Source organism: Ambystoma mexicanum, chromosome 7q, assembly GCF_040938575.1.
Source record: "Ambystoma mexicanum isolate Mex_15411 chromosome 7q, UKY_AmexF1_1, whole genome shotgun sequence".
NCBI lineage: Eukaryota > Metazoa > Chordata > Amphibia > Caudata > Ambystomatidae > Ambystoma > Ambystoma mexicanum.
In genome coordinates, this window is record NC_090941.1 from 591158161 (window position 1) to 591171847 (window position 13687).

Sequence of the window (13687 nt, forward strand, 5' to 3'; positions counted from 1 at the left end):
GCGACAACAACACCCATCCCTTTATTTACTGGTAAAATGTTTTCCTTTACACATCCGATTTATCGATAATGCAATCTTGGAAATCTGTTTAAAAAAATGTTTGCTGAAATATAAATTAAATATGTACTCTACTATAGAATGGCACTTCAGTACACCATTGTTAAAAATGTCTTCAAAGGATATTTTATCCTCAGAAACCACTGCAAGATACTTAAGATTTGAAATTCATTTAAATATTTACTTGTAATGGCTAATTTAATTTCTTTTGCTGAGAGATTTTAAAACTATTAATGGAATTTACAACATTTTGACTTACGCAGAATGGGCATCATACGACTGAGCCGTTTTTTTGTTGTTAGTTTTTTTAAACATATTTTGCCCTACTGGCTCTTGAATATTGTTTTTATGTCATAGGAAAAAGTGAATAATGCTGTAGTGCTTTAAATCATACTATGTCAGCACAATGTATGATCATTCTGTGTTTCTCTCCTAGTTCGTTGCACAACCCAACTGCCAGCAACTGCTTGCATCTCGCTGGTACGATGAATTCCCCGGCTGGAGGCGGCGGCATTGGGTGGTCAAGATGCTGACGTGTGTCGTCATTGGACTTCTTTTCCCAGTCTTCTCAGTATGCTATCTGGTTGCTCCCAAAAGCACATTTGGACTCTTCATCAGGAAACCATTCATCAAATTTATCTGCCATACTGCATCATACTTGACGTTTCTATTTCTCCTGCTACTTGCCTCTCAACACATTAACAGGACGGAGTTGCACATGCAGGGACCACCACCAACCATCGTCGAGTGGATGATATTGCCGTGGGTCCTGGGTAAATACAATACTAATGTGAATAGAATGTTTTTTTGTTTTGTTGTACCATGAAACATACATCACACACTCTACGTCATTGTATATCCATTCTCTACTATCTATGAATTTCTTGGGAAGATTTTTCTTTCACATGCAAATCATTCTACTGTGTTAAAAAATAACCAATGTATTTATTTATTTATTTGTATATTTGCCTTTAGGCATCTAGACGCTAGTTAAAGAACACGTGCACTATCATAGTTCAAGGTGTGCTGGACTAAGCATAAGTTTAAACCTCAGGTAGAACAGAGGTGCACAGACAGTAAAGCCTCACCTCATGGTGCAGGGGCTACATCGGGTGTACAAATCGGCATAAACAGAGACGTTGCATTTGTGCGGATGCACAGACTGGAAACACCTCACCTCATGGTGCGGAGGCCTACATTGGGTGTGCAAATTGGCATAAATAATGATGTAACATTTGTGTGGATGCACAGAGAGGAAAGGCCTCACCTCATGGTGCGGGCGGCTACACCAGGCATACAAATAGGCAAAAATACAGGCATTACATTTGTGTGGATGCACAGACCATACAAGCCTCACCTTCTGGTGTGGGGGGCTGCATTGGGCATAACAATAGGCATGAGTAGTCAATGGTGTAGAAGCACAGTCCGCAGGTGCTATTACAAGTCACAGGTACAATACAAGGTATGTAGTTAGATACAGGGTTACAGGTACTTTGAAAGTTGGGGATGTGAATTGTACTGTTGCCTGAAGGTTGCAATTTAAGTAATGGCATAACACTTGCAAGGATGTTCAGGACATACGGGGACTGAGAATTTAGGGGAACAAAATGCTTCAGGTCGCAGGCTGGCAGAGTCGCAGAGTCGCACCCAGGGGCTGGGGGCTGCAAGTGGTGAGTGTTAAGAGGGGAGCGTGTGACAAGTCAGCGATGCACAACGTTTACTGTAGAAGTTGTGTGGACAAGCTGGTGGCGGGAATGAGACAAGAAGAGGTGGCTGTTAGCACGGGTGAACAAAGTTGTTACTATAGGTAGGGGGTCAAGCAGGGAGCCTGAAGAGGTAATAGCGGGCTATCCACATGCGTTTGTGGGCTGGAATGGTGCATGAGAAGACATTGCAGTGGAACATTGGTGGTAATGGTTGTGCTTACCTTGGCTACACTCTGAGTAGGCAGGTACGTCTAAGGACCCTACACTGCTGAGAAAGTGTTCTGATAAGAAGTGACACGGTTTTAAACGTTCAACGTGCGATGACAGGTTCAGACAAGCCAGGAGATGCGCCTTCCTCCCTTGCCTTATTCACGGGCCAGCTTTGCTTGCCAGCTCATCCAGGGCAGAGCAGGAAGTAATGTGCACAGCCAATGGCGATGCACTGATGCAGCATTCGCCAGCCAATCCTGCTGGGTGCTGTAGGTTGTCTTGAAGGACAGAAAGACTGTGGGTACCACCTTAGAAAGGAGCAAGTGCTCCATGATAGAAATGGTGTTGGAGTCAATCGTGGTCTCAGCATTGTGGATGGGCTCCACAAGGTGGGATGTATGGGTGCATGGGAGCACTCCATCCAATGATCCATAGGCTCAATGCCATGCAGCTTTTTAGAAACTGAAATGCTTTACAAACTACAGATCTGCACATATCTGATCAAACTGCCCTGATTACTGTGAAGACAGTTGAGGATATAGGTTCCTGGCACAGGCGCACTGGATACATATTACTACATTTTAAGTGGAAATAACAATTTTTAAACATGACATTTTCGTCCTTATTATTCATGTAAGTACCTTCTGACGATTTTCTAGAAAAGAAATCCCTTTTCATCTGTTTTATGATTAACATGTTTGCAGGCATGTGCTTACTTGGTGTTGTACTGCATATTCTGAACTCCGGGCAGCCCTTACGTATGAAGTGACATTGGATAACGAAAGGAAGTGCAGTCTGCAGTGTCGTAGTAGATGTAATAATAGAAATAGTAATTTTAGGAGGAGTAGTAATAATAATTGTGATATCAATAATACTTTTAGTATTTCTAGTACAAGTACTAGTGCTAGTGCTATCAATGCAATTAGTTATGTTAGTACTACGGGCAGAGGCAGTTTAGTGTTTCATGGATAATGTGGAATAATTAATGAGTTACGATTAATTCAGTATAATTCTTTCCTTTTCAACTAAATGTATTGAGGCACATTGGGGGTCATTACAGCTTTCTGGGCATCCCGCCCGAAATACTGGTGGGATACCAGGATTGTGCATTACCGTCTCCACTGTCTGATATTCCTGTATTACGGGATATTATGGGTGGCAGATTAACTGTAAGTTCCCATTCCCATGGAGTCCAATAGTTAATGGTGCCAGTGTTTCAGTGATTTATCTGCCAGTAGGGGCCGGACCTCCCGGCAGATCGGGCCTGCCGGTAGTTCACTGCCCCTGATGGCAGAGTCGGAGTGAGCCGGTCCGGTAACAATAATGGAGCCGGTCGTAAATTTTTTCAGGTGTTGTTATCGGACATTCTCACTTGTAATGAAGCCCTTGTCCTTACATGTTACTGGGCCTCATTTGTTGTTTGTTGGTCTGGAAACAAGGGTGCCGGTAAGCTCACCAGCACCGTTGTTTCTGGATCGGCAAACTCAGAGTCTGCCTGCCATGGCCGCTGTGCCTGACAGGTCTGATCCTGCCGGGCTCACCGGCCACGGTAGGCAGACTGGTCAAAAAAGCACCTGCACCTTTAGCAACCGTTCCGGTGCTTCCGTTCCCCCACACCCATAGAGTCCGATAAGACTGTATGGGATTGGGGACTTACATTTTTCTGGCACCTAACTTCCCCTGACCCCCATAGTTGTAATCTCCGGGTGGAACCGGGAAGTCAGGCACAAGTGAAATATTACGGGTCCGGCAGCAACCTACCGGCAGCACTGGCAGGGTTACCGCCGGACCCTTAATGAGGCCCATTGACCTGTTTGTCTATGCAAAGTGAAGTTAGTATATGTGTGACGTGCAGCTCTACATTACAGTTCATACATACCAGTGAGTGAGAATTCTAGAAAGCTCTGCCTGATGTTTCATGAATCCTTTTTTACTTGGCATGAATCGTCATTTAGTCCAGTTCTGTCTTGACTAAATGTATACATTTTACTGGCTCCAATGACAAACTAAACTCAGGATTTCAAATAGAAAACTGTAGAATCTCCTGATTCCTAGAGAACTACAGCCCTTTTTAGAAGATGTCCAAGAAGACTGCATTGCAATATTGTATTTAAGTAATGCCTATCTAGTGGGATTACTATCATCGGGTCTTTATTAACAACATCACTCTCCTTCTCAGATAACCTAACGCCGAGTGTGTGTAGCTAACCTACTAAAGGCACAACCCTGGCGTTCAGTCTGCTCCACAGCACCTAAACATAGGTCACTTCTCAACTCATGTTAGATTGAATTAAACACAATTCTGAATGATTACTATTCAGGGTTCTCCCTGTTATTGGCACTGAAATCCCTCTTTCACACATTTGGGAAGAACTCCCTCAACATGAGACCAAAACCATATGTGTAGCTTGATTCTTTTTGATCTTCATACTTCAATACCATTGACCACCCCTTCTCCCGCATTGCCTCCTAATATTCACACCTACCTAGAGCTGCAGTTTCCCTTCCTGTAATTGACTAACAACATCAACTGTGAAGGGAATCAAAGTTCTTCCCTATCACCCATCGCATGTTCAACATTGCAATAGCTGAACTGGTTAATCTAAGAGATAGCTATAATGGAGGTTTTCACAACTATGCTGATGACATCCGGGTATGTCTAAACATTCAGGAAAGCTCTGCAGAAGTCAAAATTTAGCAAGTTGGATCCTTCACATTTGATGTTAGATGCTCAACATCTGGCGTTATAATGGAAAATACTAATGTGCTGCTTCTGAGTCAGCTTGCAACCCTGATGCTTCCATTCTCATGACTTACACTGGGCCTTCAACTGAACCCCTAATAATCAGATAGTCATCTTGGAGTCACCTTTGACAGCTATATTTCCTTGAAGGCTCATTAATATAATCATCATTTTGTCATCTGTCAGCCATGTGGTCAGTTCTCCCTCTCTTATCTCTTCCTCAAATAATAATGCTGATCAGAGCCATCCCACTGTCAAGACTTTATGCTTGTAACATATTATACAAGTGACTGCTGGGAAAATAACTTTGTGCTCAGACCACCCCCTGATCTTCATCCTTAAGCACCCAGAACATATAATCTGCCTGCCTATGAACATCCTGTGTTTTCGCCTCCCAGTAACCTACATTATTAAATTGAAGATGCTCTGCATGGCATAACAAACATGTCAGTGCATCACCCTGGACTACCATTGTGCTCCTTATCAGCTGATCGGATACCTAAGGTTAGTCTTCCAGAGCAGCAAGATCCATCAATGAAGATATATGCATTTTGGGGGATAAACTCTTCACGTTATGGGCTCCTCACTCTGGATGTCTGTTTTCCCTCACTCCACATGAAACCTAATCTCTTGAAGTTAGGAAGGTTTTGAACACACACATATTCCTGATAGCTGGGAATCAACGAAAGAACCCTTTTAACTTGTCTTCCTAGCTACCCTATGGACCCCGACAAGACAGTACTCAGCATCTGAAGGAGCCCTGGGGTGATTGACGGGTGTCAGAAAAAATACAATCAAAATAAAATAAAATGAGTAGAGCTTAATGTTAAGAAATGGTCTTTTATGCCTTTGACGAAAATAGATAATGACAAATGGGAAACCTTCTTGCATAAGCATTTCTTCTGTTTGAATTTATGTTATGCTGGTTGCCTTTCTTCTGAAATTTGGGACACCTTGCATGCGAAGAGGGAACATGCCATTGAAGCCTTTGAGCCGAAGGAAAGCTTTAATGTGACTAACCCACGCTCTTTTGTTGCGGTAGCTGCTGAAATCTTGTTTTTATGGGTTTGTTGCTATTCTTAGGGATGACTGAGTCTTAAAGTGTTCCACCAAAATCATCATTCAAAACAAAAGCATTTTTTGAATGGTTTTCGAAGATTGGAATCCCAAAAAAGCCTAGAGTGGCGGGGATTTGAACCGAGAAGTAAAATTGCAGTTGCACCCCATTTCTATTCAAACCATAGACACCAATTGTATTCAATTCAAAGTTGAATTAGATCCGAATTGATTTGAACTTTATAAAGGCTTATGACAACATAATGTCTTATGAAACTAAATAAAACAATAATGAAAACAAAATAAATGAACACATTTAAAAAGAAAAGAATAACTGAAACATTTGGCCCATTTATGAGAGAGGGCGAGTGTAAAAGTGCTATTTATTTAAAACCCTCAAATCAGGTTCAAATCCCCTGAATCATTTGAAGTTTAAGCCCAACATTGTTTCAGTCATTTGAGCAGATTCAAAGCCCCATTGTCTGCATAGTTGTTCTATATGATTGAGCTGGATTCTCAATCCCCCACAGTTCCTGCAATAGTCTTCGCCCTGGTACTCCACCATCACTTCCATTGATAACACAGGGGCTTCTATTGTGGACGGGAGGTATCCCTAGCAACTGCTTGAATATAGCTCTTCCCTTTTTCCATTGATATGGGAAACAGTATTTGAGAAAGGATATATTTGCATGCCACTGATTTTAAATAATGGATGTTTGTACCTCTGTGTCACTTGACATGCTTAGACCTATGCTGTGCAATTTAGAGAAGAGCGGAGGGGAAGAGAAGGAATCACTTTCAGCCTGATCCGTGGCATTGAAAAATCTCCTGTAAGTGAGGACTACATCAACCAATATCTCTTCAGCCATCACCAATGACGACCACCTTGCCAGTAGCCTGCATTAATGAGTCCATACATTGTCCAGCACTGTGTTTTCTATTGGCTAGTTGTGCAGGTTATAAAACAACATATACATACAAAAGAAATACATACATAAGTACTATGAACTGATTTTGAACAGGTGATTTAGTATTCTATTGCTCCCTGATTAACAGTGCTGTAACATAGAATGGGGAGTTTAATGCAAGTCTAGACACTTAGCTTTAAACAAGTTCTGAATGGACTGCACAAGAATGTCTTGGTGGATAATTGAGGGTTTGAAATTTCAGAGCTTCAAAAATGGGGTTGTGATTTCATTGAATAGGTTGTGGTTTTATCACCCATATAACCAGGTGGCCTTGGCTGTTGATGCAATGCAAGCACAAGCCAAAGTAGACCCAAGTGAAGAGGGACCTCTTTGAGGGTTCATGGTAAATGAATAGCAAAACGTGCATGCAAACGTGGGTGTTAATATCATTAGCACACGAGGGTGTCCTCCAGGATATACATGGATATTTTGATCTTTTTATGGGAAAGTGGTTTTGTACCGTTCACTAAAGTCTATTTCCCAAAAAAATAACTGTAGCCACAACTTGGGTGCAATAAAAATAAAAAAGGAATCATATCCCTTGTCTATTATAATGTCATGAGGCTGCTGACGGTGACAACTCAGGGGGGCAGAAGGCAGGTAAGTAGGGTGGGGCAGGTCAATCTGCGAGGGGGTGAATGGTTTGGTCATAGACAGAGGGCAAAGGTGGGGACCGGGGCAGAGAGACCAAAGGATGGCATTCATGGTCAGGCATTAATGTATATCGGGAACTCGCCTGCCCCATGGTTAGCTGGACAGTCCCTTCCTGGGATCCTCCATCTGGGTGCTGCAGGGGCCCTATTTGAACATTTAACTTAGAAGATCTGAAGTTTCTTTCTATCAAGATAGTCTTCCTGGTGCAATCACCATGTCTAGGCAAATCACGGAATTTGAGTCTCTGCTATGCTCCGCGCCATACTTGGTGATCTCTCCTAAGGTAATTGTTTTGAGATGTTATCCCTCTTTCTAGGCCTGCATTTTCTTTCTCCTTTCACCTGTCTTAAGAATTGTTCATCCCATCCCTTCCTGAGGGCATGTGACGGGAGGAGGCAGAGAGGTTCATCTGACGCCTTGAGAAAGGGTGGCCTCCAAGAGCCTGTTTGTTATCTCTGGGTCCTCTGGGAGGGGCAATCATTCCGCCCCATTGACGATTAGCTACTGGCTCAGGGAGATAATCTCTCCAGCCTGTAGAGATGGCAATTTTCTGGATGTAACTTAGAGATGCTTCTATCCTTGAAATCTGTAGAGCAGGCAATTGGTCTTCTCCCTTTCCATTTGAACAGCACTACAGGTTCCTTTTTCCTGGACAGGAGGATCAGTGAGTGTGGGCTGTTTTAGCACCACTGGACTAATACATGTCACTTGGACTGTAATCCATTTTCTGGAAGCTTCACAACATCTATAGTTTTTGGTACACTCTATGAGTAAGTACTGAGGTGAGAAGGAGGTATATGGAAATAATGCCTAGATTCTGTACTGGTAATTTACTCCTAGTCCTACTCTTCCTTATCATGGTACGTAACACTTTCATCCCAGGGGCTAGACCCTTCAGGTATTTGTGTGTGAACCATGAATAACTGAGTTGAGGGCTTGCCCTTTTTATGGGAAGGGGGATGGAGGGACCTCAGCTCAGATGATTTGGAATGGAGTTATGATTGCTATTGGGATGGATGGAGACCCCTCATGATAAAGTACTGTGACAAGGAAGAGTAGGATTAGTAATCATGAAGAAAACAGATAAGTAATCCAGGCATTAAGCCTGATGAGCGTAAGGGAAATGGGCAGTTGAAGTGAATTTCAGATCACATGCCCATCTATTCCTTGATCTCTCTGCTGTGACTATTAACAATTGATTGTGTCCTTTCATGCATGCATGCACGTACAGACGTCCACACACACACAAACACACCTACCGACGCACGTAATATTTTTTAAAACTATGCAAAACACATCTTCATATTTAATATCAAAAGTATTTCCAAATTACAAATTGCAAACACAATCGCTTACTGAGAGACTCTCATCAAACCTCTTTAACCCCTCAAAAACCTCAAGCCATTAAATGCCATTGGTTTGCTTCTACAAAGAGAAAGACTAGAGTGAAATGATCATGCAAATTCACTGCTAAATTGGAAATATGATGCTGCTGCAGCAAAGCTGCCTCTTTTTAAGTCAATGACATCACCAGCAGTAAACAAAACACACATACAGCCATTGCCTAGCACATAGTTTTACACAGTACTGCACCAGTCTTTCAAATCAGGCTTAATTAGAATAACATGTTTACTGAGACATAATTAAATGCCAGCTTTGTACCAGCTTTGACACTCTCCTCCCTGATGGCTATAAGATCCTCTCAGCACCCATATCCTCCCGGTCTGGTGGGGTGTAGCCCTGATCTTTCCTGAGTGGATTCGTGCCTCTATCATTCCCATTCAGACTTACTCCTCTTTTGAATGTCTTGTCTGTAGGCTTTCTCTCTCGCCTACCCATTCTCTTACTGTGGTTACCATCTACCAGCCTCCTGGTCAAATTACCTAATTTCTCTCTGAGTGGGCAGACCTCTCCTCCTCCCTCCTGGCCTCTACCACTCAACTCCTCCTCCTCGGTGACCTAAATATACATTTAGACTCTCTTTGCTCCTCCTCTGTACTCTTCTATGACCTCTGCGGTCCCTCTCCCTGTCCATTCTCCCCTCTGGCCCGACTCACTCTGCAGGGCACACACTCGATGTCTTGATCTCCTCTGACCTCCCCCTCTCCATCCCTCTGACCACTCCTCTCTCCTGGAGCGATCACCCCCTCCTCTCATCTCATCCCTCCCTCTCTTCACCCCAAGCCAAGCCTACCCCAACACTGCCACCTACCTTCTCGGACATCCGGCTCATGAAGCGTTTGTCAGTCGAGGCTTTTGCCGCCACTTTCTCCCCCCCCCACCTTTGGCTGTCTCACATCCTGACATAGCCCTTTCTCTGCTCTACTCTTCAATTTGTGATGCACTTGATGCTCTTGCCCTTTTCATGAGGATCCACTTGAAGTCCAAAGCCAAGTGCAATTACTGGTATGACTCTGACCTAGCTACACGCAAACGTAAGTGTAGGGCAACTCAGAGGAAATGGAGGACTTCCTGTTCATCCTCTGACAAACTGGCCTGTCACCTGCTACAAAGGCAATACCAACTCTCTGTCCTCAGCAAGAAGGGAGTCCACATTTAGTCCTGTTGCCTCCCAGGCTCTTTGCAATGCCCTTGCCTCTCACTTCATTTCAAAATCCCAGGACATCCTGTCCACCCTCTCCACCCACACCCCTCTTCTTCCCTCTCCATCTGTTCTTGCTGACCCTCCTTTAGCCACACTCCCACCATCCTTCTCGTCCTTTCATCTTTTCACCCCCGGCGAGGTTGCTAGACAAGTCCGATCTATGAAAGCCTCTTCAAAACAGGTTCATCCCTGTTCCTCTAAAACCATCAAGGACCACATTGACACCCTCACTCCGGCCCTTGCTGATTTTTGCAACCACTCCTTTTCCTCTGGATTCTGCCCCTCCCCTCTGAAGCACTGCTTTGTGCATCCTCCCCTCTAGAAACCCACAGCTGATCCTTCTTGTCTAGCTAACTATCGCCCAATTTCCACTACTCCCTTTCTTGTCAAACTCCTGGAAAAGTTGGCCATCTCTCAGCTTAACCTTCATTCAAATTCTGGTGGCTGTCTCCACGACCACCAGTCTGGCTTCAGAGCTGCCAGAAGCACGGAAACTGCCCTCCTGAACATCCGTGAAGATCTGCTCTCCAACCTTGACTCTAACATTCCCTCTGTCTTCATCCTCCTTGATCTCTCTTCTGCCTTCGACACGGTCAACCATACCATCATGCTCAACTGTCTCTGTGAAAACCTGGGTATCACTGATCAGGCTCTGGCCTGGCTGACCTCTTTCCTCTCAGATCGAACCTCCCAGGTCCAACTTGGGTCCTTCCTTTCATCTATCTTCCTCTCTAACTCTGGTGTTCCCCAGGGGTCTAACCTCTCCCCCTGGCTCTTCAACTAATAACTGGCAACTCTCGCCCACTGCATTGCCACTTTCTGCTCAAATTTCCAGTGCTACGCTGACGACACTCAACTCATTTTCAGGCTGCCCTCTGCCTCCTCCTCTCCCTCTCTCATTTCTGACTGCCTAACTGCCATTCAAGATTGGTGTTCCACCAATGATCTTTGTCTTAATGCCAGCAAGACGGAGATCCTCCTCATCGGCACACCTTCACCATCCTTTCCCCTCACTCTCTGGCCGGCCTCCCTTGGCCCTCCTCCCACCCCCACCTGCGAGGCTAAGAACCTCGGGGTCATCTTAGATTCCACCCTTTCCTTCTCCGACCACATCTCTGAGGTCTCTAAAAAGTCAAATTTCCGAATGCACCTCCTCAGAGGTACTCTGCCTTTCCTCTCCTTCCCCCAGAAGCTCATGGTATCCCAAGCTCTGGTTCTCTCTAGCTTGGACTATTGTAAGAGCCTCTTTCTAAATCTACCTGCCTCGACTCTCCACCCTCTGCAACTAATCCAGAACAGGACTGCGAGACTTGTCCTTGGCCTCAAGCCCTGGGATCGTATCTCTCCAGCTCTGAAATCTCTCCACTGGCTCCCAGTGGATGCGAAGATTAAATTCAAAACCCTCTACATTGTCCACAAGGCTTTCTGGGGCCTGGGTCCAAAATACCTTCAGCTATCCCTCCGCAAATACCTCCCCTCCAGAGTTCTTCACTCCTCTACCTCCAACTCCCTCAGGGTCAGTCGTTTTTCTAAGAAACGAGCTGGGGGTAGATCTCTATCTTCGGCAGGGGCCTCCCTCTGGAACAGCCTCCCTGCCACTCTAAAACTTGAGACGAACCATCTCCGGTTCCGGAAGCACCTCAAGACCTTCCTCTTTTCTTCTGCCTTCGCTCCACCTCTCCCCTGCTGATCTGTTCTCTCTTGGGACTGTGCACCTGGCCACCCTCTGGCCGTTGGGCTCAGGCACCTGCTCTTCCTGCCACCCTCCCCCACTGCCTCCGGGCCACCCCTTGCACTTGGGGCTGTATCTGTACTCATACAGCCCCCCCTTTCTTCCTGCACTTATCAGACCTACCCTGTCTGCTGCCTTAAACCTAGCACTTGCAAATTTCGGGCTGCATTATCACTGTTTGTTGCCTTTGTTATTTATGTATTGTTATTTATCTGTCTCTCCTCTGCTTCACACTTTCCACCTCTCCCCCCTTCCATGCACTTTTCTCCTCCCCCTCTCCCATTCACTTGCGCGTTCTCAATGTCACTGGGCTTAGTAAGATCGCTGTTTTGTTCCCCCCTGTTCTCCTCCCTTGCCTTGTCGCGCTCTGAAACACATGTGTACGAGCGCAATATAAATAAAATATCATATCATATCATATCAATGCTATTAACCACAGTGTCTTAAAGCAATGTGCAAAGCATATCAGCAATGCAAAGTTACTAGAATAACGTTGTAACACAGACAATCAAAGCAGTTGATCAAATTGAAAAAACATAAACTAAGTCACTTCAATGTGCTCCACACAATCTCCTGCCCTATCAATGACTGAAACAGTAAACAACTTTGCCAGCTCTAGAAGTATTGCCTAGATAGAATTATCAAATGGGGAATGTTTTAATTAAACCAATCATGGCGCTTCCCAGTCGCTGTCACCAGTGGATTCCATGATTTATGAGTGTTTTTACCAAAGACACTGTGCATAAATGAAACATATGGAAAAATAAAAGGTATTGTATTCACAAGATGTAAGTAGGTAAAATGTCAGATAATCACCTTAACTGGTGGGAGGGATTTATATTACAGTGGGGAGGTGTCCCATGGCAACTCCTTCACTACAGATGTTCCCTTTTCTAGAGACATAAGAAATAGAGCTGATGTGATATTTTTCCTTGGCACTGAAATAGGATTTTTATTCTATGGTCCTTATGTGTAACATGACTTTATTAACCCAATGCTAATGCAATGAGATTGGACAAATGAAGAGGAAAGGGTATCAATGTTAGTCTCACCCTTCACATTGCAGAATAGCTTGTGGGTGAGGACGGAAGTGCTTTTCAGAAAGGCAAGGATCTGTTGATCTGGTATTAGCATTGGTCCCTGTCATTTTGAGGCAAAGACTAGTGTTCAGACGCTGATTCTGCATTCAAGAAGCTTTAACTCCTTGATGCTTCAATCTTTTTGCTAGCAACAGCGTTACAACCCTAACATAACTCCCATTTATTTTTAAAGAAGAGGCTGTGGTCAAACTTGCTTAAGCCCCCGACAGCTGGAAGGTGTTGGCCTCCCCTGAGTAGCAATGTGCTAAGAAGAAGCAATAACCAGAAAGATATAGGACCTCACTGTATACCCTGCCTTTCTGAAATTAGATTGAAATGTTGTTCCCTGAGCTATGCTGCTAAGTATCAAGGAGGTACCCTTCTTCCTTGACAGCTGCTCTGATGACCCGAGGGAAAAACATAGAAAGAGCACTAGCATACATCTAGAAAACATTCAGAAATTTAAATCCATTCAACATTGCTCTTCACTGTCCCACTGAGGATATTTCACCTTTAAAACCCCATATAAACACCATATACAGGGCCCTGAAGAGTGCCAGATATGAATTATTAACCCAGATGATCACCTTATCACTTTCACTCCTGACTTGCTCCTCATTTTCTGGTTGGTCCTTCTGAATTTCTTTGGTTTTGAGCTTCCAAAACACAAACTTTCTAAGTGTCAATGCAGGCCTTGACTGGTTGCAAAAATCATCCATGTTTGGCCGAGCAAGCCTCCCCATGTGGACATTTCGCTTCATGAAATTTCTTTTACACTAAATAACTTCATCAAATAACATTGGTCTATTCAGTCTGAAACGTGAGTTTGAACATTCTAACCATCACACAGTTAGTGAACATGTGCTTCCACGGTGAA

At 44.2% G+C, this 13687-nt stretch overlaps 1 protein-coding gene across 5 annotated transcripts in view; it reads left to right on the top strand.

Annotated features, from left to right (window-relative positions):
- Positions 1–13687, top strand: part of TRPC4 (transient receptor potential cation channel subfamily C member 4) — a 1757650-nt gene that overhangs the window by 1359276 nt on the left and 384687 nt on the right. For all 5 annotated transcript variants that reach the window (XM_069639399.1, XM_069639401.1, XM_069639402.1 and 2 more), the window contains exon 5: positions 494–830. In XM_069639399.1, coding sequence (XP_069495500.1) covers positions 494–830 — 337 coding nt within the window. The remainder of the gene's footprint in view (positions 1–493; positions 831–13687) is intronic.